We start from the raw sequence: 21,797 nt of genomic DNA, 5'->3' as shown, positions 1-21,797 counted from the left end.
TAAATATTGATATTTTTATATAGTTGGTTAAACTTTAAGAAGTTTGAATTTATCCGAAAACTATAGGCATCCTATTTGGGAAGGAGGGAGTATCACATAGTACTATTATTCATATGAAACTCATATATGATATTATCTATATAATGCATGTTATCATATAATAGTGGTTTCATAATCCCATTTTATTTATTGTTCTATAAAATCTAAATGCAAAATTGTAGTATACAAGATCTAATTGACATATAATATCTCGTAATATTCTCTATGAGGTTGTATTCACTATGTTACTCTAATCATCTCTCTTCTTTAATTCTTTACCACATTAGCGTCTTCGTGAGACTGAGATGCATGATACGGGCTATGATAAGAGCACTATGGCTAGGCTTAGATCCTCAACAATTTGATCATGTTGATTTTGAAAAAGCAAGTTACTCATGTTGGTCCAGAGAGTGCTTTGAGTACCATTAAACTTGCATTGCATTGCATTCAGTGTCGAAACAGTAGCATTGATGAGTGAGACAACCTCTTAATCACTCCTTCTGTATTGGATTAATTGTAAGTATTTGTGTGCTGCCATGCATGTAGGATGATTATGAGGCGATTAATAAAAAAATATTACATTTTCTTAAGTAGGAGAGATGATGGATAATGTATATTTTTTGAAGTTTGTACGTAAGAAGGTAGTAGTATTCATGTAAGGTGATCATGAGGCGATTAATAGAAGGTATTAATATCTTTTTAAATAAAAAGACGATGAATAGTGAATTATTTTGTTTCTGGTTGTTGCCATAGAAGAACCATGAAGCGACCACAAAAGAAGGGAGCAACCGATGGAGAGTTACCATCGGGAAATTACTGCTAAAGATTGCTGTCCATGCATGTTTGAAAATCACGGCTAAGAAACTACCGTTGAAGATTGATGCACATGCATCTTTGAAAGTTCTGATCTAGATTGATGCATGTGCACCTTTGAAAATTACTGCTAAGAAATTACCAATGAATAATTACGCGTCTTTGAAAATGTACTGTTAAATAATTGCCATAGGAAAATTACTATTGAGGGTGATGATTTGCACTGAATAACTACCGGCACGCTGATGAAGGATTAATGTGTAACAATCACTCTTGAGATCAAAGACATGTGTCGAGACATAACCATAAAAAAAAGCTAACTTCAAAGCTACCATAGTGAAATTACCTTGGTTGGAAAAATATGTCAAAGAATTGTCGTCAAAGAATAGAAAAGGAACACAAAAAATGAAATTACCGTTGGAGAATTACAGTCAAAGAATGATTGTCGGAGAATTACTCACCGTCGAGGTGGTACCGCAGGGTAACTACCTACCAACAGAAAGCTACGGCTGGAAAGTTATCTCCCAAAGTAACTGTCAAAACATAAAAGGGATGAACTCCAAAAATATGGTCAAAAAATTAATGATGGGGAAATACTCACCGTTGAGGAGGTACCGTGGGGTAACGGCCGGTAGAAAGTTACGGCCGGAAAGTTCTCTCGAAAAGTTACCGTCGAAAGATAGAAGGAGCGAAACATTTAGAAAATATGGTCGAATAATTACTGTTGAAGAATTACTCACTGTCGAGGAGATACCGTGGGGTAACTGCCGAGAGAAAGTCACGGCCAAAAAGTTAACTTAAAAAATTACCGTACCATTGAATAAGAAAATGTGAAAAACATGAAAAAAACGGTCAAAGAAATATTGTTGAAGAAATACTCTCCGTTCAGGAGGTACCGAGGGGCAACTGGCGGCGAAAAGTTACAACATAAAAGTTTTCTCAAAAAGTTACCGACAGAAAATAAAAAGAGATGAACATAAAAAAAGCAAGTAATCTTTTTTTAGCAAAGTACGACGTGGCGATCGCTTATTGGACCCTTGCCGAGGAGCTCTGAGAGGGCCATGATTTCCTTTGGCTTGGTTTTTTTTTGTTTTGGTTTGAAATTCTGTATTTTGTTGGTTTGCCTTTGCCATTGATATTGATATTAGTTCGAAGGCATTTCCCCTCTGGCGTTGGTCGCAGCAGGATCCCACTCCACACTCCGGCCACTACCATTAATAAGACACGGCTGGATTCCAGCATCGGTCGACGACCGATGGCGAGAGGGCAACGGGCGACCGACGGCGCGCGTGGAGCCATTGACTCCAGCTCCACCACCTCTGCCTCTGCCTGGTGCCAGAGGAAGAAGGCAGTTGGTTGTACGTTCACGTGCCGCTGCCTCCTCCACCCTCCACTTGTTGCCACCGGAAGATCCTTTTCAGTTCTCTCTCGTATCCGCCGTCCACGTTCGTAGCGCGCCTACACAGAGCAGCTCCAGACGCGGGGGCAAAGTTTTCCGTCGGCGCATCATGGTGTCCTCCATCAATCTTCGCCCTGCATGCGCTGCAGCTCACCGGCCGCACGTAGCCGTTCCACTTGAAAAGCCGAAGCGCGTTCGTAATCGTAGGTAGAGGAACTGACTGGAGTAATGGGTATACGTACGAGGCCTGGTACATTTGGCAATTGATGCGCACTGTACCGTATTCAAGGGAGCTTCCCCGGGCGGCGGCCACTGTTTGCACTGACAGGGGAGTAGTAGTAGCCAAGTAGCAGGAGGAATGGCCGGCCGTACGAACGTGCGTTCAAAAGATTCCTAGGGTGCTCGCTCACTTGCGGAAAAAAGTGGCCATCTTCTGGTTTCGAGCTAGGAGTACGTGACATAGCAGAGCTATGGAATGCCGAACTTTGTGTCCACAAGATTTTCAAACAATTCATACACGTGCATTATAGACACCTGTACAGTCTACACTTGCTGTTAGAACAGATCAGCTCTTCTCTTTCTATTCCTGGTGGTCCGGCGCCATTTTAACTGAATTTGCAAATATTTTCAACTTAAATAGCTCATATGTATTGGAAAACATTATGTCAAATAAGTTTAACTAGCACACGTTGAAATAAACAACATCATTCATACTCCTCGTGGCCTGCCAATGCTAAGGACGCTCAATCAAATCTACCTGAAGACGATCACGTAGCTCAGTGTGCATATGGAGAAACTCCTCAAACGTAGATGCCCCAGGCTGGGGCTCAACCAACTCGCATTGCAATTGTCATCCTTAGTCATGGAGGCGTGCACCATCACTCTTTAATTTGCTCAACGATCATTTTGTGCACAATCAATTGATGGGGATATGCCTATCAGGGTACACCAAGAAGAGGAGTCGCCTAGGTCACAAGAGATTGGGAGCCATCCCAACTCGCATGGGCCTATTTGAACTGGCGACTGGATTTGCAGTAGGCCCTGGAGACTAGTTAAGCGGCCCAGTCAGCCTAATGGGGGAGACCGAGTCGCTACCAACTCATCCCCAATTATGTAAATCCTAGCCGAGGGTGCTAATATAAACCATCGGCTAAAAACCCTAGAGCACACGCTTTCACCTGCCTTACACATCTACGCTCTACGCCCAACACCTGAGCCCTAGTATTCCGTGAGCCGCCATAGCCAACTCGTGGAACCCCATTGTAAACCCCAATCAATACAAATCTAGCAGGAAGCAGGTCTTACCTAATGAGAGGGCCCGAATTTGGGCAAACCATCGCCGTGATAATCTCGATTCGAATATGCCTCCATCACCCCCATCCTACGACTCTCTTAAGCTACTCCTGTAGCATCTTCCATGGTAACCCCACGACAATTGGCACCTTCTGTGGGGCGTGGGGCACCAGGCTTGAGATCTTCGATGAGACCATATGATGTCTACGCACGCTTCTATTCCTGTAGACAGTGTTGGGCCTCCAAGAGCAGAGGTTTGTAGAACAGCAGCAAGTTTCCCTTAAGTGAATCACCCAAGGTTTATCGAACTCGGGGAGGTAGAGGTCGGAGATATCCCTCTCAAGCAACCCCGCAATTACGATACAAGAAGTCTCTTGTGTCCCCAACACACCTAATACACTTGTCAGATGTATAGGTGCACTAGTTCGGCGAAGAGATAGTAAGATGCAAGTGATATGGATGAATATGAGTGGTAATAGCAATCTGAAATAAAGATGGCAGCGAGTAAACATGCAACAGAATAGTAAATAAACGGAGTTTCGAGTGCTTGGAAACAAGGCCTAGGGATCATACTTTCACTAGTGGACACTCTCAACATTGATCACATAACTGAATAAACAAATACTACTTTCTCTACACTCTCTTGTTGGATGACAAACACCATTCATTGCGTAGGGCTACAAGAGCTCCCTCAAGCCGGAGTTAACAAACTCCACAACATTCGGTGTTCATATTTAAGTAACCTTAGAGTGCATAATAGACCATTGCAATTATACCGAGTACTAACATAGCATGCACACTGTCACCGTCAGGCTATGAAAGGAGGAATAGATTGCATCAATACTATCATAGTAATAGTTAACTTCATAATCTACAAGAGATTACAATCATAACCTACGCCAAGTACTACATGATGCACACACCGTCACCATTACATCATGAAGGAGGAATAGAATACTTTAATAACATCACTAGAGTAGCACATAGATGATATTCAACTAGATCACAAAGCTCATGATCACATAAAGATCACATGGGAGAGAGAGATGAACCACATAGCTACGGTACAGCCCTTAGCCTCGGGGGAGAACTACTCCCTCCTCATCATAGGAGATAGCAGCGGCGATGAAGATGGCGATGGAGTCGATGGAGATGCCTTCCGGGGGCAATTCCCCGTCCCGGCGGCGTGCCGGAACAGAGACTCCTGTCCCCCGAATCTTGGCTTCGCGATGGCGGCGGCTGCGTAACTTTTCTTGTCCCGTGGCTTATTCGTCGAAGTTTTAGGTCACGACGACTTATATAGGCGAAGAAACGGAGTCGGAAGGGGTCTGGGGGTCCCACACACCAGGGGGGCGCGCCCTGATACGTCTCCGACGTATCGATAATTTCTTATGTTCCATGCCACATTATTGATGATATCTACATGTTTTATGAACACTTTATGTAATATTCGTGCATTTTACGGAACTAACCTATTAACAAGATGCCGAAGAGTCGATTCTTTGTTTTCTGCTGTTTTTGGTTTCAGAAATCCTAGTGATGAAATATTCTCGGAATTGGACGAAATCAACGCCCAGGGTCCTATTTTGCCACGAAGCTTCCAGAAGACCGAAGGGGAGTCGAAGTGGGGCCACGATGCACCGCCACACTAGGGCGGCGCGGCCCAGGCCCTGGCCGCGCCGACCTGTGGTGTGGGGCCCTCGTGTGGCCCCCCGCGTTGCGCTTCCGCCTACTTAAAGCCTCCGTCGCGAAACCCCCAGTACCGAGAGCCACGATACGGAAAACCTTGCTGAGACGCCGCCGCCGCCAATCCCAGCTCGGGGGATTCTGGAGATCTCCTCCGGCACCCTGCCGGAGAGGGATTCATCTCCCGGAGGACTCTTCACCGCCATGGTCGCCTCCGGAGTGATGAGTGAGTAGTTCACCCCTGGACTATGGGTCCATAGCAGTAGCTAGATGGTTGTCTTCTCCTCATTGTGCTTCATTGTTGGATCTTGTGAGCTGCCTAACATGATCAAGATCATCTATCTGTAATGCTATATGTTGTGTTTTTCGTGATCCGATGGATAGAGAATACTATGTTATGTTAATTATCAAGTTATTAACTATGTGTTGTTTATGATCTTGCAAGCTCTCCGTTATTAGTAGAGGCTCTGGCCAAGTTTTTGCTCTTAACTCCAAGAGGGAGTATTTATGCTCGATAGTGGGTTCATGCCTCCATTGATATCTGGGACAGTGACAGAAAGTTCTAAGGTTGTGGATGTGCTGTTGCCACTAGGGATAAAACATTGATGCTATGTCTAAGGATGTAGTTGTTGGTTACATTACGCACCATACTTAATGCAATTGTCTGTTGTTTTGCAACTTAATAATGGAAGGGGTTCGGATGATAACCTGAAAGTGGACTTTTTAGGCATAGATGCATGCTGGATGGCGGTCTATGTACTTTGTCGTAATGCCCAATTAAATCTCACTATATTTATCATGACATGTATGTGCATTGTTATGCCCTCTCTATTTGTCAATTGCCCGACTGTAATTTGTTCACCCAACATTCCTTTATCTTATGGGAGAGACACCTCTAGTGAACTGTGGACCCCGGTCCATTCTTTTATACTGGAAATACAAATCTGCTGCAATACTTGTTTTATTGTTTTCTTGCAAACAATCATCTTCCACACAATACGGTTAATTCTTTGTTACGGCAAGCCGGTGAGATTGACAACCTCATCTGTTTCGTTGGGGCAAAGTACTTTGGTTGTGTTGTGCGGGTTCCACGTTGGCGCCGGAATCTCCGGTGTTGCGCCGCACTACATCCCGCCGCCATCAACCTTCAACGTGCTTCTTGGCTCCTCCTGGTTCGATAAACCTTGGTTTCTTTTCGAGGAAAACTTGCTGCTGTGTGCATCATACCTTCCTCTTGGGGTTCCCAACGAACGTGTGAGTTACACGCCATCAAGCTCTTTTTCTGGCGCCGTTGCCGGGGAGATCAAGACACGCTGCAAGGGGAGTCTCCACTTCCCAATCTCTCTACTTTGTTTTTGTCTTGCTTTATTTTATTTACTATCTTGTTTGCTATATCAAAAACACAAAAAAAAATATTTAGTTACTTGCATTTACTTTACTTGATTCATCATGTTTCCTTTTAATTTTACCACAAAAGACATACCGGTAGGACGCGGGTCTATAATTGGGAGAAACTATATAGAAGAATTTTTCAGTCATGTTAGTACCGTTGAAGATTTTGAAGATAGACACTTGGTAGAACTTGCTCCTACTTATGAAATTGCTGCTGCTGCTTTAGTTCGCATGTTGGAAACTAAATTTGTTAATCTCAATCCTATAATCCAACATATGTTTCTTACACTCGGTGATATGGAAGAGGGAGAAAAGAAAGATTTTGTTTTAGAAACCCTTCTTAGAGAATTTGGTGGTCTAGCAAGAGAGGCTAGAAAGGTCTTTGCTAAATTTAATATGCTTGGTTCTCATACTAATTTTGTTGGTCTCCTTGAAAAAATGGACATGGATAGAATAAGGTACACTAATAATATCAATGATGGTGGGGAGATCAAAGCACCAATACCATGTAAACTCCTAGCTATGAATGATGCACTAGAAAATAACTATGCTTGGCTTGTTCTCGAAAATTTGTTCGATGAGAGTAGCAAGCCTAAGACTAATGAAAAGGGAGACGCTGAAACTTATGTATCCAATATACTATGCTTGGTTGAGAAAACTCCAAACCCCGCTGTAGATGCACCACCCTTTGATAATACTTGATACACACTTTCTGCGCCTAGCTGAAAGGTGTTAAAGAAAAGCGCTTATGGGAGACAACCCATGTTTTTACTACAGTATTTTTATTTTATATTTGAGTCTTGGAAGTTGTTTACTACTGTAGCAACCTCTCCTTATCTTAGTTTTATATTTTGTTGTGCCAAGTAAAGTCTTTATAGTAAAGTGAATACTAGATTTGGATTACTGCGAAGAAACAGATTTCTTTGCTGTCACGAATCTGGGTCTAATTCTCTGTAGGTAACTCAGAAAATTAAGCCAATTTACGTGAGTGATCCTCAGATATGTACGCAACTTTCATTCAATTTGGGAATTTTAATTTGAGCAAGTCTGGTGCCTCAATAAAATCCATCTTTACGGACTGTTCTGTTTTGACAGATTCTGCCTTTTATTTCGCATTGCCTCTTTTGCTATGTTGGATGAATTTCTTTGATCCATTAATGTCCAGTAGCTTTATGCAATGTCCAGAAGTGTTAAGAATGATTGTGTCACCTCTTAACATGTTAATTTTTATTGTCCACTAACCCTCTAATGAGTTGTTTCGAGTTTGGTGTGGAGGAAGTTTTCAAGGATCAAGAGAGGAGTATGATACAATATGATCAAGGAGAGTGAAAGCTCTAAGCTTGGGGATGCCCCGGTGGTTCACCCCTGCATATTCTAAGAAGACTCAAGCGTCTAAGCTTGTGGATGCCCAAGGCATCCCCTTCTTCATCGACAATATTATCAGGTTCCTCCCCGAAACTATATTTTTATTCCGTCACATCTTATGCACTTTGCTTGGAGCGTCGGTTTGTTTTTGTTTTTGTTTTTGTTTGAATAAAATGGATCCTAGCATTCACTTGTATGGGAGAGAGACACGCTCCGTTGTAGCATATGGACAAGTATGTCCTTAGGCTTTACTCATAGTATTCATGGCGAAGTTTCTTCTTCGTTAAATTGTTATATGGTTGGAATTGGAAAATGCTACATGTAGTAATTCTAAAATGTCTTGAATAATTTGATACTTGGCAATTGTTGTGCTCATGTTTAAGCTCTTGCATCATATACTTTGCACCCATTAATGGAGAAACACTTAGAGCTTGCTAATTTGGTTTGCATATTTGGTTTCTCTAAAGTCTAGATAATATCTAGTATTGAGTTTTGAACAACAAGGAAGACGGTGTAGAGTCTTATAATGTTTACAATATGTCTTTTATCTGAGTTTTGCTGCACCGTTCATCCATGTGTTTGTTTCAAATAACCTTGCTAGCCTAAACCTTGTATCGAGAGGGAATACTTCTCATGCATCCAAAATCCTTGAGCCAACCACTATGCCATTTGTGTCCACCATACCTACCTACTACATGGTATTTATCCGCCATTCCTAAGTAAATTGCTTGAGTGCTACCTTTAAAATTCCATCATTCGCCTTTGCAATATATAGCTCATGGGACAAATAACTTAAATACTATTGTGATATTGAATATTTACTTATGCACTTTATCTCTTATTAAGTTGCTTGTTGTGCGATAACCATGTTTCTGGGGACGCCATCAACTATTCTTTGTTAAATATCATGTGAGTTGCTATGCATGTCCGTCTTGTCTGAAGTAAGAGAGATCTACCACCTTAATGGTTGGAGCATGCATATTGTTAGAGAAGAACATTGGGCCGCTAACTAAAGCCATGATTCATGGTGGAAATTTCAGTTTTGGACATATATCCTCAATCTCATATGAGAATAATAATTGTTGCCACATGCTTATGCATTTAAGAGGAGTCCATTATCTGTTGTCCATGTTGTCCCGGTATGGATGTCTAAGTTGAGAATAATCAAAAGCGAGAAATCCAAAATGCGAGCTTTCTCCTTAGACCTTTGTACAGGCGGCATGGAGGTACCCCATTGTGACACTTGGTTAAAACATGTGTATTGCGATGATCCGGTAGTCCAAGCTAATTAGGACAAGGTGCGGGCACTATTAGTATACTATGCATGAGGCTTGCAACTTGTAAGATATAATTTACATAACTCATATGCTTTATTACTACCGTTGACAAAATTGTTTCATGTTTTCAAAATAAAAGCTCTAGCACAAATATAGCAATCGATGCTTTCCTCATTGAAGGACCATTCTGAGTCAGTTCACCTATTTCTCTCCATCTCAAGAAGCAAACACTTGTGTGAACTGTGCATTGATTCCTACATACTTTCATATTGCACTTGTTATATTACTCTATGTTGACAATTATCCATGAGATATATATGTTACAAGTTGAAAGCAACCGCTGAAACTTAATCTTCCTTTGTGTTGCTTCAATACCTTTACTTTGATTTATTGCTTTATGAGTTAACTCTTATGCTTGTCTTGAAGTACTATTCATGAAAAGTCTTTGCTTTATGATTCACTTTTTTACTCATGTCATTACCATTGTTTTGATCGCTGCATTCATTACATATGTTTACAAATAGTATGATCAAGGTTATGATGGCATGTCACTTCAGAAATTATCTTTGTTCTCGTTTTACCTGCTCGGGACGAGCAGAACTAAGCTTGGGGATGCTGATACGTCTCCGACGTATCGATAATTTCTTATGTTCCATGCCAAATTATTGATGATATCTACATGTTTTATGCACACTTTATGTCATATTCGTGCATTTTCTGGAACTAACCTATTAACAAGATGCCGAAGAGCCGATTCTTTGTTTTCTGCTGTTTTTGGTTTCAGAAATCCTAGTAACGAAATATTCTCGGAATTGGACGAAATCAACGCCCAGGGTCCTATTTTGCCACGAAGCTTCCAGAAGACCGACGGGGAGTCGAAGTGGGGCCACGAGGCGCCGCCACACTAGGGCGGCGCGGCCCAGGCCCTGGCCGCGCCGACCTGTGGTGTGGGGCCCTCGTGTGGCCCCCCGCGTTGCCCTTCCGCCTACTTAAAGCCTCCGTCGCGAAACCCCCGATGCCGAGAGCCACGATACGGAAAACCTTACCGAGACGCCGCCGCCGCCAATCCCATCTCGGGGGATTACGGAGATCTCCTCCGGCACCCTTCCGGAGAGGGGATTCATCTCCCGGAGGACTCTTCACCGCCATGGTCGCCTCCGGAGTGATGAGTGAGTAGTTCACCCCTGGACTATGGGTCCATAGCAGTAGCTAGATGGTTGTCTTCTCCTCATTGTGCTTCATTGTTGGATCTTGTGAGCTTCCTAACATGATCAAGATCATCTATCTGTAATGCTATATGTTGTGTTTGTCGGGATCCGATGGATAGAGAATACTATGTTATGTTAATTATCAAGTTATTACCTATGTGTTGTTTATGATCTTGCATGCTCTCCGTTATTAGTAGAGGCTGCGGCCAAGTTTTTGCTCTTAACTCCAAGAGGGAGTATTTATGCTCGATAGTGGGTTCATGCCTCCATTGATATCCGGGACGAGTGACGGAAAGTTCTAAGGTTGTGGATGTGTTGTTGCCACTAGGGATAAAACATTGATGTTATGTCTAAGGATGTAGTTGTTGATTACATTACGCACCATACTTAATGCAATTGTACTGTTGTTTTGCAACTTAATGCCGGAAGGGGTTCGGATGATAACCTGAAAGTGGACTTTTTAGGCATAGATGCATGTTGGATGGCGGTCTATGTACTTTGTCGTAATGCCCAATTAAATCTCACTATATTTATCATGACATGTATGTGCATTGTTATGCCCTCTCTATTTGTCAATTGCCCGACTGTAATTTGTTCACCCAACATGCCTTTGTCTTATGGGAGAGACACCTCTAGTGAACTGTGGACCCCGGTCCATTCTTTTATACTGAAATACAAATCTGCTGCAATACTTGTTTTACTGTTTTCTTGCAAACAATCATCTTCCACACAATACGGTCAATTCTTTGTTACAGCAAGCCGGTGAGATTGACAACCTCACTGTTTCGTTGGGGCAAAGTACTTTGGTTGTGTTGTGCAGGTTCCACGTTGGCGCCGGAATCTCCGGTGTTGCGCCGCACTACATCCCGCCGCCATCAACCTTCAACGTGCTTCTTGGCTCCTCCTCGGTTCGATAAACCTTGGTTTCTTTCTGAGGGAAAACTTGCTGCTGTGCGCATCATACCTTCCTCTTGGGGTTCCCAACGAACGTGTGAGTTACACGCCATCACGCCCCCCCACTGGCCGTGCCGCCATACTGTGTGGGGGCCCTGGGCCTCCCCTCTGGTCCCTCTCCGATGTTCTGGAAGCTTCGTGGAAATATAAGATCGTGGGCCTTGATTTCGTCCAATTCCGAGAATATTTCCTTACTAGGATTTCTGAAACCAAAAACAGCAGAAAACCGGAACTGGCACTTCGGCATCTCGTTAATAGGTTAGTTCCGGAAAATGCATCAAAACGATATAAAGTGTGAACAAAACATGTAGGTAATGTCATAAAACTAGCATGGAACATAAGAAATTATAGATACGTTGGAGACGTATCAAGCATCCCCAAGCTTAGTTCCTACTCGCCCTCGAGTAGGTAAACGATAACAAGGATAATTTCTTAAGTGACATGCTACCAACATGATCTTGATCAATACTATTGTAAAGCATATGAGATGAATGAAGTGATTCAAAGCAATGGTAAAGATAATGACTAAACAACTGAATCATATAGCAAAGACTTTTCATGAATAGTACTTTCAAGACAAGCATCAATAAGTCTTGCATAAGAGTTAACTCATAAAGCAATAGATTCAAAGTAAAAGGCATTGAAGCAACACAAAGGATGATTAAGTTTCAGCAATTGCTTTCAACTTGTAACATGTATATCTCATGGATAGTTGTCAACATAAAGAAATATAACAAGTGCAATAAGTAAACATGTAAGAATCAATGCACACGAGTTGACACAAGTGTTTGCTTCTAAGATAGAAAGAAGTAGGTAAAACTGACTCAACATAAAGTAAAAGAATGACCCTTCGCAGAGGGAAGCATGGATTACTATTTTTGTGCTAGAGCTTTTCATTTTGAAAACATAGAAACAATTTTGTCAACGGTACTAATAAATCATATGTGTTATGTATAAGACATCCTATAAGTTGCAAGCCTCATGCATAGATTACCAATAGTGCTCTCACCTTGTCCTAATTAGCTTGGATTAACACGGATTATCATTGCATAACATATGTTTCAACCAAGTGTCACAAAGGGGTACCTCTATGCCGCCTGTCCAAAGGTCTAAGGAGAAAGTTCGCATTGGATTTCTCGCTTTTTGATTATTCTCAACTTAGACATCCATACCGGGACAACATAGACAACAGATAATGGACTCCTCTTTTAATGCTTAAGCATTCAACAACAGATAATATTCTCATAAGAGATTGAGGATTTGTGTCCAAACTGAAACTTCCACCATGATTCATGACTTTAGTTAGCGGCCCAATGTTCTTCTCTAACAATATGCATACTCAAACCATTTGATCATGAAAATCGCCCTTACTTCAGACAAGACGAACATGCATAGCAACTAACATGATATTCAACAAAGGTGTAAAAGTTGATGGCGTCCCCAGAAACATGGTTACCTCTCAACAAGCAACTTATAAGAAATAAGATACATAACAACATATTCAATACCACAATAGTTTTAAGGCTATTTTCCCATGAACTATATATTGCAAAGACAAAGGATAGAATTTTAAAGGTAGCACTCAAGTAATTTACTTTGGAATGGCAGAGAAATACCATGTAGTAGGTAGGTATGGTGGACACAAATGGCATAGTTTTTGGCTCGAGGATTTGGATGCACGAGAAGTAATCCCTCTCAATACAAGGCTTAGGCTAGCAAGGTTGTTTGAAGCAAACTCAAGTATAAACCGGTACAGCAAAACTTACATAAAAACATATTGCAAACATTATAAGACTCTACACTGTCTTCCCTGTTGTTCAAACACCTTAACCAGAAAATATCTAGACTTAGAGAGACCGATCATGCAAACCAAATTTTAACAAGCTCTATGTAGTTCTTCATTAATAGGTACAAAGTACATGATGCAAGAGCTTAAACATGATCTATATGAGAACAACAATTGCCAAGTATCAAATTATTCAACACATTATACCAATTACCACATGAAGCATTTCCTGTTTCCAACCAAATAGCAATTAACGAAGCGGTTTTCAACTCCGCCATGAACATTAAAGATAGAACTAAGAACACCAGTGTTCATATGAAAAAGCGGAGCATGTCTCTCTCCCACACAAGCATGAATTTATTCAGAGAATGAAAATAACAAAATGAAAATAAAAGCACACAGACGCTCCAAGTAAAGCACATAACATGTGACTGAATAAAAATATAGTTTCACTAGAGGTGACCTGATAAGTTGTTGATGAAGAAGGGGATGCCTTGGGCATCCCCAAGCTTAGATGCTTGAGTCTTCTTAAAATACGCAGGGATGAACCATGGGGGCATCCCCAAGCTTAGACTTTTCACTCTTCTTGATCATAGTATATCATCCTCCTCTCTTGACCCTTGAAAACTTCCTCCACACCAAACTCGAAACAAACTCATTAGAGGGTTAGTGCATAATCAAAAATTCACATATTCAGAGGTGACATAATCATTCTTAACACTTCTGAACATTGCACAAAGCTACTGAAAGTTAATGGAACAAAGAAATCCATCAAACATAGCAAAACAGGCAATGCGAAATAAAAGGCAGAATCTGTCAAAACAGAACAGTCCGTAAAGATGAATTTTTCTGGGGCACTTAACAGGCTCAGATGAAAAAGCTCAAATTGAATGAAAGTTGCGTACATATCTGAGGATCACGCACGTAAATTGGCAGATTTTTCTGAGTTACCTACAGAGAATTCTACTCAAATTCGTGACAGCAAGAAATTTGTTTCTGCGCAGTAATCCAAATCTAGTATCAACCGTACTATCAAAGACTTTACTTGGCACGACAATGCAATAAAATAAAGATAAGAAGAGATTGCTACAGTAGTAACAACTTCCAAGACACAACAAAACATTAGCAAAATAAAAACATGGGTTATCTCCCAAGAAGTGCTTTCTTTATAGCCATTAAGATGGGCTCAGCAATTTTAATGATGCTCACATCAGGATGAGAGTTGAAGCAAAAGAGAGCATCAAGAAGCAAATTCAAAACACATTTAAGCCTAACCCACTTCCTATGAAAAGGAATCTTGTAAATAAACAAGTCATGTAAGCATAATGCAACAAGCATAGAAATGTAATACAAGCGCAACTTCAAGATTCTCAACATAAAGAGGGGAAACTTAATATTATTAAGATGCATGTAACCATGTTTCCCTCTCTCATAATAACTTTCAGTAGCATCATTAACAAATTCAACAATATAACTATCACATGAAACATTCTTATCATGAGCTACATGCATAAATTTGTTACTCTCCACATAAGCATAATCAATTTTATTAGTAATAGTGGGAGTAAAACTACCATAACCATCATTGTAATCATCATAAATTGCAGGCATGGTATAATCATAATAACCTTTATCCTCCATAGTAGGTGGCACCAAAATACCACTATCATTATAATCATCATAAATAGGAGGTAAAGTATCATCAAAGTAAATTTTCTCCTCCATGCTTGGGGGACTAAAAATATCATGCTCATCAAAACCAGCTTCCCCAAGCTTAGAATTTTCCATAGCATTAGCAACAATGGTGTTCAAAGCATTCATACTAATAACATTCCCATTAGCATGCATATAAAGTTCCATGGGTTTTTTAATTTTCTCTTCAAACACATGGTGTCCTAATTCAAGATAAAGTTCATAAAGATCTCTCATTTTGTTGTTGTTTTCCATTATGCCTAACTAGTGAAAATAAAAACAAGAAACAAAAAGATATAATTGCAGGATCTAAAGGAAATACCTTCGAGCACTCACACACCGGCAACGAGTGCTAGGAAATAGCTTAGTAGTCGGAGGATGTGAATACCTTTTACCTTACCTCCCCGGCAACGGCGCCGGAAAATAGCTTGATGTCTACGCACGCTTCTATTCCCGTAGACGGTGTTGGGCCTCCAAGAGCGAGAGGTTTGTAGAACAGCAACAAGTTTCCCTTAAGTGAATCACCCAAGGTTTATCGAACTCGGGGAGGTAGAGGTCAGAGATATCCCTCTCAAGCAACCCCGCAATTACGATACAAGAAGTCTCTTGTGTCCCCAACACACCTAATACACTTGTCAGATGTATAGGTGCACTAGTTCGGCGAAGAGATAGTAAGATGCAAGTGATATGGATGAATATGAGTGGTAATAGCAATCTGAAATAAAGATGGCAGCGAGTAAACATGCAACGAACGATAAATAAACGGAGTTTCGGTGCTTGGAAACAAGGCCTAGGGATCATACTTTCACTAGTGGACACTCTCAACATTGATCACATAACTCGAATAAACAAATACTACTTTCTCTACACTCTCTTGTTGGATGACAAACACCATTCATTGCGTAGGGCTACAAGAGCTCCCTCAAGCCGGAGTTAACAAGCTCCACAACATTCGGTGTTCATATTTAAGTAACCTTAGAGTGCATAATAGACCATTGCAATTATACCGAGTACTAACATAGCATGCACACTGTCACCGTCAGGCTATGAAAGGAGGAATAGATTGCATCAATACTATCATAGTAATAGTTAACTTTATAATCTACAAGAGATTACAATCATAACCTACGCCAAGTACTACATGATGCACACACCGTCACCATTACATCATGAAGGAGGAATAGAATACTTTAATAACATCACTAGAGTAGCACATAGATGATATTCAACTAGATCACAAAGCTCATGATCACATAAAGATCACATGGGAGAGAGAGATGAACCACATAGCTACGGTAAAGCCCTTAGCCTCGGGGGAGAACTACTCCCTCCTCATCATAGGAGACAGCAGCGGCGATGAAGATGGCGATGGAGTCGATGGAGATGCCTTCCGGGGGCAATTCCCCGTCCCGGCGGCGTGCCGGAACAGAGATTTCTGTCCCCCGAATCTTGGCTTCGCGATGGCGGCGGCTGCGTAACTTTTCTCGTCCCGTGGCTTATTCGTCGAAGTTTTAGGTCACGACGACTTATATAGGCGAAGAAACGGAGTCGGAAGGGGTCTGGGGGTCCCACACACCAGGGGGCGCCCCCCCCCCCTCTGGCCGCGCCGCCATACTGTGTGGGGGCCCTGGGCCTCCCCTCTGGTCCCTCTCCGGTGTTCTGGAAGCTTCGTGGAAATATAAGATCGTGGGCCTTGATTTCGTCCAATTCCGAGAATATTTCCTTACTAGGATTTCTGAAACCAAAAACAGCAGAAAACTGGAACTGGCACTTCGGCATCTTGTTAATAGGTTAGTTTCGGAAAATGCATCAAAACGATATAAAGTGTGAACAAAACATGTAGGTAATGTCATAAAACTAGCATGGAACATAAGAAATTATAGATACGTTGGAGACGTATCACCATACACGACAGTCGCCCGGCGGATCGCTATGGGCCGGACGATCAGCACTGGCGACTTCCTTCCACATCCTTCCCAGCACCTACCGCTGCTCAAGTTGTCTCGTATGTGACTTCGTCCTCTGTCTATCATATCTTTCTAAAGTTTCTAGTTATAGCGTTTGGAGTAGATGTAACCGTTTTATCATGTTTAGATATAATGGGTTCATCTATTCTGTTAGTTTGCATTATTAGTTTAAATTACTGGTTTTATGGTCATACCATATCTACTGCTATTTCAAATTAAATCATATGCAAATATGCTTATATATTCAACATAGACCACGTGCACCTAGCCTATGAGCAACAACAAAATTATCAGAATTAGTCTAGCTATCGAGGATATAAAAGTGTGAAAAGGGAAAAAATACCTGAAATAGACAACGCACGAGCGATAGAGGGTGGCAACAACATAAACAAGTAACCACATCGAGGACACCTAGACAACTACATGCCAAGGTTATCCAAATCGACAACTATGATATAGCTAGTTTGACATAGCGGTGTTTTTTTGTAAAAGGATATGATCATGTTAAAAAATAGTGCACGCCTTGATAGATATATACAGACAAACTACAAATAATCAAGTAAGTTTGAACCCTATTAGGTAACTGACGGTATTGATTGATCTAAAAGCCTAGAGTCATCTAACATCCCCTTCACCAGAAATCTGAACGAGGGGACAAGCCGCCGCGATGTGAAGTGTTGTGGGTATGACTAACGGGTATCCAACGATAGTGCCAATAATCCAGCAAGCCCAGGTGGCCCATAGATGGTGGTGGTGGCATATGGCCCACCGGACAGCCGAGTTGCTAATGATTGAAGATGGAGGAAGTCCAGCCCAGGAACAAGCAGCCGGATCCATCCAGGACTACATGAGGAGTCGGATCTAGAAGGTTCTCCAAGGAGCCAGATCTTGGACGACAAGTTAGGAATAGGTGGATCCTTGGTATGCACGGCAATGTAATATTCCGTAGCTAGGTAACTTGTATTCCGAGTAGGACTCTCCGTAGAAACCCTAGATCCGGGCGCTTTTATAAGCCGGATCTTGAAAGCCCTAGAGGCACAACCATAACTCATTGTAACAACGCGAAAGCGCCCACATAATACCAGATAAGTAGCAGTAGTCCCTGCCTCCGTGCAGCGTGTTCCGAAGCTAGGTAACTCGCGTACCACCGTCCCGAAGGCTCTCCGCCCTTTGGCCCCATCTTCTTTTCCCCTCCATGGGGATCCCTCCTCCGGGGTATTCGAGTAGGCAACGACATGAAGACTGGAAAAAACTCCAAGAATAATGGAATTTTCCATCCTTGATTAAATATGTACGCAAACTGTGAACTGGGTGAAAAATTTAGCACACAAAGAGCTTCCAAGATAAACCTTCCCCCGAATGAAACGATTGTCCCAGCGCAACGTGTTTATTGCAATGATGTTGTACCATATTAACATACATATACCGTAGAAAATATTGCCACAATAGCATTGTCAAGAGGGCAATGAAGCTCAACCAAGAGATGACGAAGCCAGCTTGCCTCGGCCATAGCTGTGGCATGTGCACGATATACCCCTTTAGCACGGCTGCAAGAAACTATCTGCCGATGACGGCCATCAAGAAATCAAATTGTCACCCAAAAATACACAAAACCCTAACATCGAGTGACAAGTATCTGGGCATCCATCCTAGTCGGCATCCTGGATAGGATACAAGATTATGTTAAGATGAAGAAAAATAAAGTGTGAGACCCTGGTCAAGTGTGCCTTTGAGGTAACGAAGTATACATTTGATTAGAAGAAAATGAGGTTAATGAGGATCATTTATATGAAGACACACTTGATGAAGAACATACACAGTTTCAGGTAGAGTAAGAGTAATATATTAGAGAGCTCATGCAAGACTGAGGTACTAAAGAGGATGAGATACATGTGTACCACAGTAGAAGAACGTTTAAATTAAGTATCAACACATTCAAGCATGGGAGAGGACATCAAGAATGTACTGACTTATGGCAAATGAATGGTGCAAGAGGTGCGGGTGACGGAGATGCCAAGAAAATAATGAAGATGAAGATCTTCCGTAGAAAACTTGGTGCTAAGTTTAGTGATTATTGTTTTAAAAATGGTTGGAGAAGAAGCTATGAGAATAATATCATCAACATTAGGAAGGACATAAGATGTGGGGTGATCATGATGAAGAACGGAATAAGAGGTATCATATATTGATTCAATAAACCAGTGTATTGAGCATATGAAGCAAAGTGATAAAATCATGCACGAGGTGCTTGTTTAAGACTATTGAGAGAATCGTGAAGAATATATACATGTGTGAAAAATAGTGTCAACGAACCCGAACAGTTGCTGACTATATACTTATTTATTGAGGTTGTGGTGCAAGAATCCTTTATTAACACCACGTTGATGTGTTTACACATATAATGCAAGGTTTAACCATGGAACAAAAGGTTTCGTCGAGGTATCCACTGAGTTCTTTTGTCAATCCACACTACCCAACGGGTTCTGTGACAAGGAAGATACCCACCAAACTAAAATTCACGGCAAAATATCAACCTAGAGGTGGAGGGGTAAGTGTCGAACTGCCATTGTCCAAGAGCTCGCCACGTTCATCTTGCATAGCTTGGTGCCAGAAGCACATCCTAGATCCATTTCGCCATGCCGGCTAACTAATTGTAATGTAGCGGTATGTATTTTTGTTTGAACACGGTGAGTGCATGATCTAACATGATGGTTAGGAGGGCCATGTCACCCCAACCCAGCAAAGATCAAATCTTATGTTCGACACTTTGATGTCTCACAAATGCGATTTTTTTTCCAATGAAAGTCAACGTCCATATCGATAGCAATATCCATGTGGTAACTTTATCAATCTCAGCACTTAGCAGTCTTTCAAAGATACCCGAAAAGATAGGGTGTGCATGTACTCATGAGTGCACTTGTCACGTGCCAAGGGGATTTCCATTGCCAAGCGTGGTTGAGGGCAGCTCCGGCTCCGATTAGAGCACGTGAGTTTTGGGAATATGCATACGAGTCTTTACTGTATCTCGACGTACGTGCCGTGCCCGCCCTCGCGTGGTGGCTGCACTGTGCGCACGCAACGCAATTGTGTGACACCGACGTGGGGAATTAATAAGACCGCGTTACCAGCAGCAAACGAACCGGCCGGCTGGGCCACGCCATGCCAGTATTGGCATGGCCCATGGGACGGGCGGAGAGCAGCTAGCGGACATCGTCGGCAAATAATTGCGAGGACTTCAGACCAACACGATGCAACTCAGTCCATCACATTAAGCTAAGCTAATCAGCGACAGAGTCGACGGATCGGCCGTTCTTGTCGACGACGCTGACAAGAGATGGATTGGAGATGGGGTTTGTGTGGGCGATCGGGGAGGCAATTACAGGCGGCAAATCCCGCGGTAAACATCAAATCGCACAGGACGATGACGGAACACGGCAAAAGTTTAGCCTGTTTTCCATCAATGAAAAGCTAGGGCCTAATTATCTTTTGAGACGACCTGCATTATACCGGAAACTGTCCTTGTTCTTCTGCTTCCCCTTGAAACTTGAAACAAATTACCCTGAAAAAATGGAAGAGAAGAAAGGGCAATCCAACAAAAACAAAAAAATGGGAAGGGGACACCGAAACTGAAGGCTCAAAGTGCAGTATCATTGCAAGTGATCGATAAATTTCTCCATCATTCCTCTTTGAAAGAAACTAGTACGTGTTCATCACATCCCTGCTTTTCCAAGACTACTTTCTCCTCTGATCTCTTCTCCGGGAAGACTCCCTGCATGTAATCCATTCCCTTCCTTCTCGAGGCGATGCCGTACCCTTCAATCCAGGGTTATTTCTGTTTCGACCTTTTCGTAGTCTCCCCGTGTCCCAGATGCACTCCATCTCCTCAAGAACAATTGACAGAACAAAAAAAAAAGTATCTTGCTGGAACATTTTACAGGCAACAACTCGGAAGAAATGAAGAATATGTGAAGAATATGGTGAATATACCTACAACAATCAGGCGATAGAAACGGATGAGTAGATGAAACAAAAGAAGAACTATACTCATATATCTATCTCTTTCAATCAACAGAAAAGCCTCGCTGTCCACTTCACAAGCCAATCAAAACACAAGAAAATAAGGGGGAAAAAACAAGCAACCAAAAATAAGGAAAGAGAGAAGAAGGGGAAGCAGAAGGGAGCAACGCTGCTAGAAAGCTGATGGTCTTCCTCTCCTCTCCTTCCCGTTCTTCTCCTCCTCGCCGCGCGCGAGTCGGCAATGACGCTCCCGGCTACTACGTACTAGCTAACGGGCGATTAGCTACGCGCGTACTCATCTGTTGTGCAGCGGGTTGGGCCCCGTGGGCACGCGCCGCTTGTCTTGGTCGACGAGCGGGTCGCCGCCGGCGCGCCACCGCCGGCCGAGCCCGATGCTGACGAGGCCCTCCACCACCACGTCGAACGCGCTCCTCCGCGGGATGTCGTCCCGGTCGCCGCTCTCGCTCGAGTGCACGGCGCCTGCCGCCGCCGCTTCCTCCCACGACGCCGCCAGCAGCCGCCTGCCTGGTTGGCAGGACGACTCGGCGCACGCGGCGGTGAGAAGCACCGCTAGGCACGCGACGACGGCGGCGCGAGACCACCGCTTCTGCCTCCTCATGTCAGCGATCGATCGGCCAGCAAGCTCGTGGGAAGCTTAACAACCGAGTGAATGTGTTGGCGTGCGGAGAGGACGAGGGAGCTAGGTGGTGCGGTAATGGTAGAGTGGAGTCAAAGAGGGGTAAAAGCCGGGAGAGGAGGAGCGGGGGAAAGGGGTTTTATGTAGGTGTGGGGGTGGCGAGGCATGTTGCACCCATCCGTCCGCGCACGCAGGTCTGGTCCAGGCCGGTGCGCGCGAGGATGCCACCAAACCGCATTTATGGACCTTCAATTCTCTGCTCCTCCCTCCTG

The 21,797-nt window shown here is 42.7% G+C and overlaps 1 protein-coding gene across 1 annotated transcript; it reads right to left on the bottom strand.

Moving 5' to 3' along the window:
* Window positions 1-20,893: 20,893 nt before the first annotated feature.
* Window positions 20,894-21,507, bottom strand: LOC124671205. Its single transcript, XM_047207614.1, has one exon. It carries the CDS (start codon window positions 21,505-21,507, stop codon window positions 21,184-21,186), a length of 324 nt encoding a protein of 107 aa, XP_047063570.1. The 3' UTR covers window positions 20,894-21,183.
* Between the last annotated feature and the right edge of the window lie 290 nt (window positions 21,508-21,797).

Source organism: Lolium rigidum, chromosome 7 (genome assembly GCF_022539505.1).
Source record: "Lolium rigidum isolate FL_2022 chromosome 7, APGP_CSIRO_Lrig_0.1, whole genome shotgun sequence".
NCBI classification, from domain to species: domain Eukaryota; kingdom Viridiplantae; phylum Streptophyta; class Magnoliopsida; order Poales; family Poaceae; genus Lolium; species Lolium rigidum.
This window is presented reverse-complemented; position numbering and strand designations above follow the sequence as displayed.

Coding starts and splice junctions, on each gene's coding strand:
- LOC124671205 (XM_047207614.1), bottom strand. CDS start 21,507: ATGAGGAGGCAGAAGCGGTGGTCTCGCGCCGCCGTCGTCGCGTGCCTA.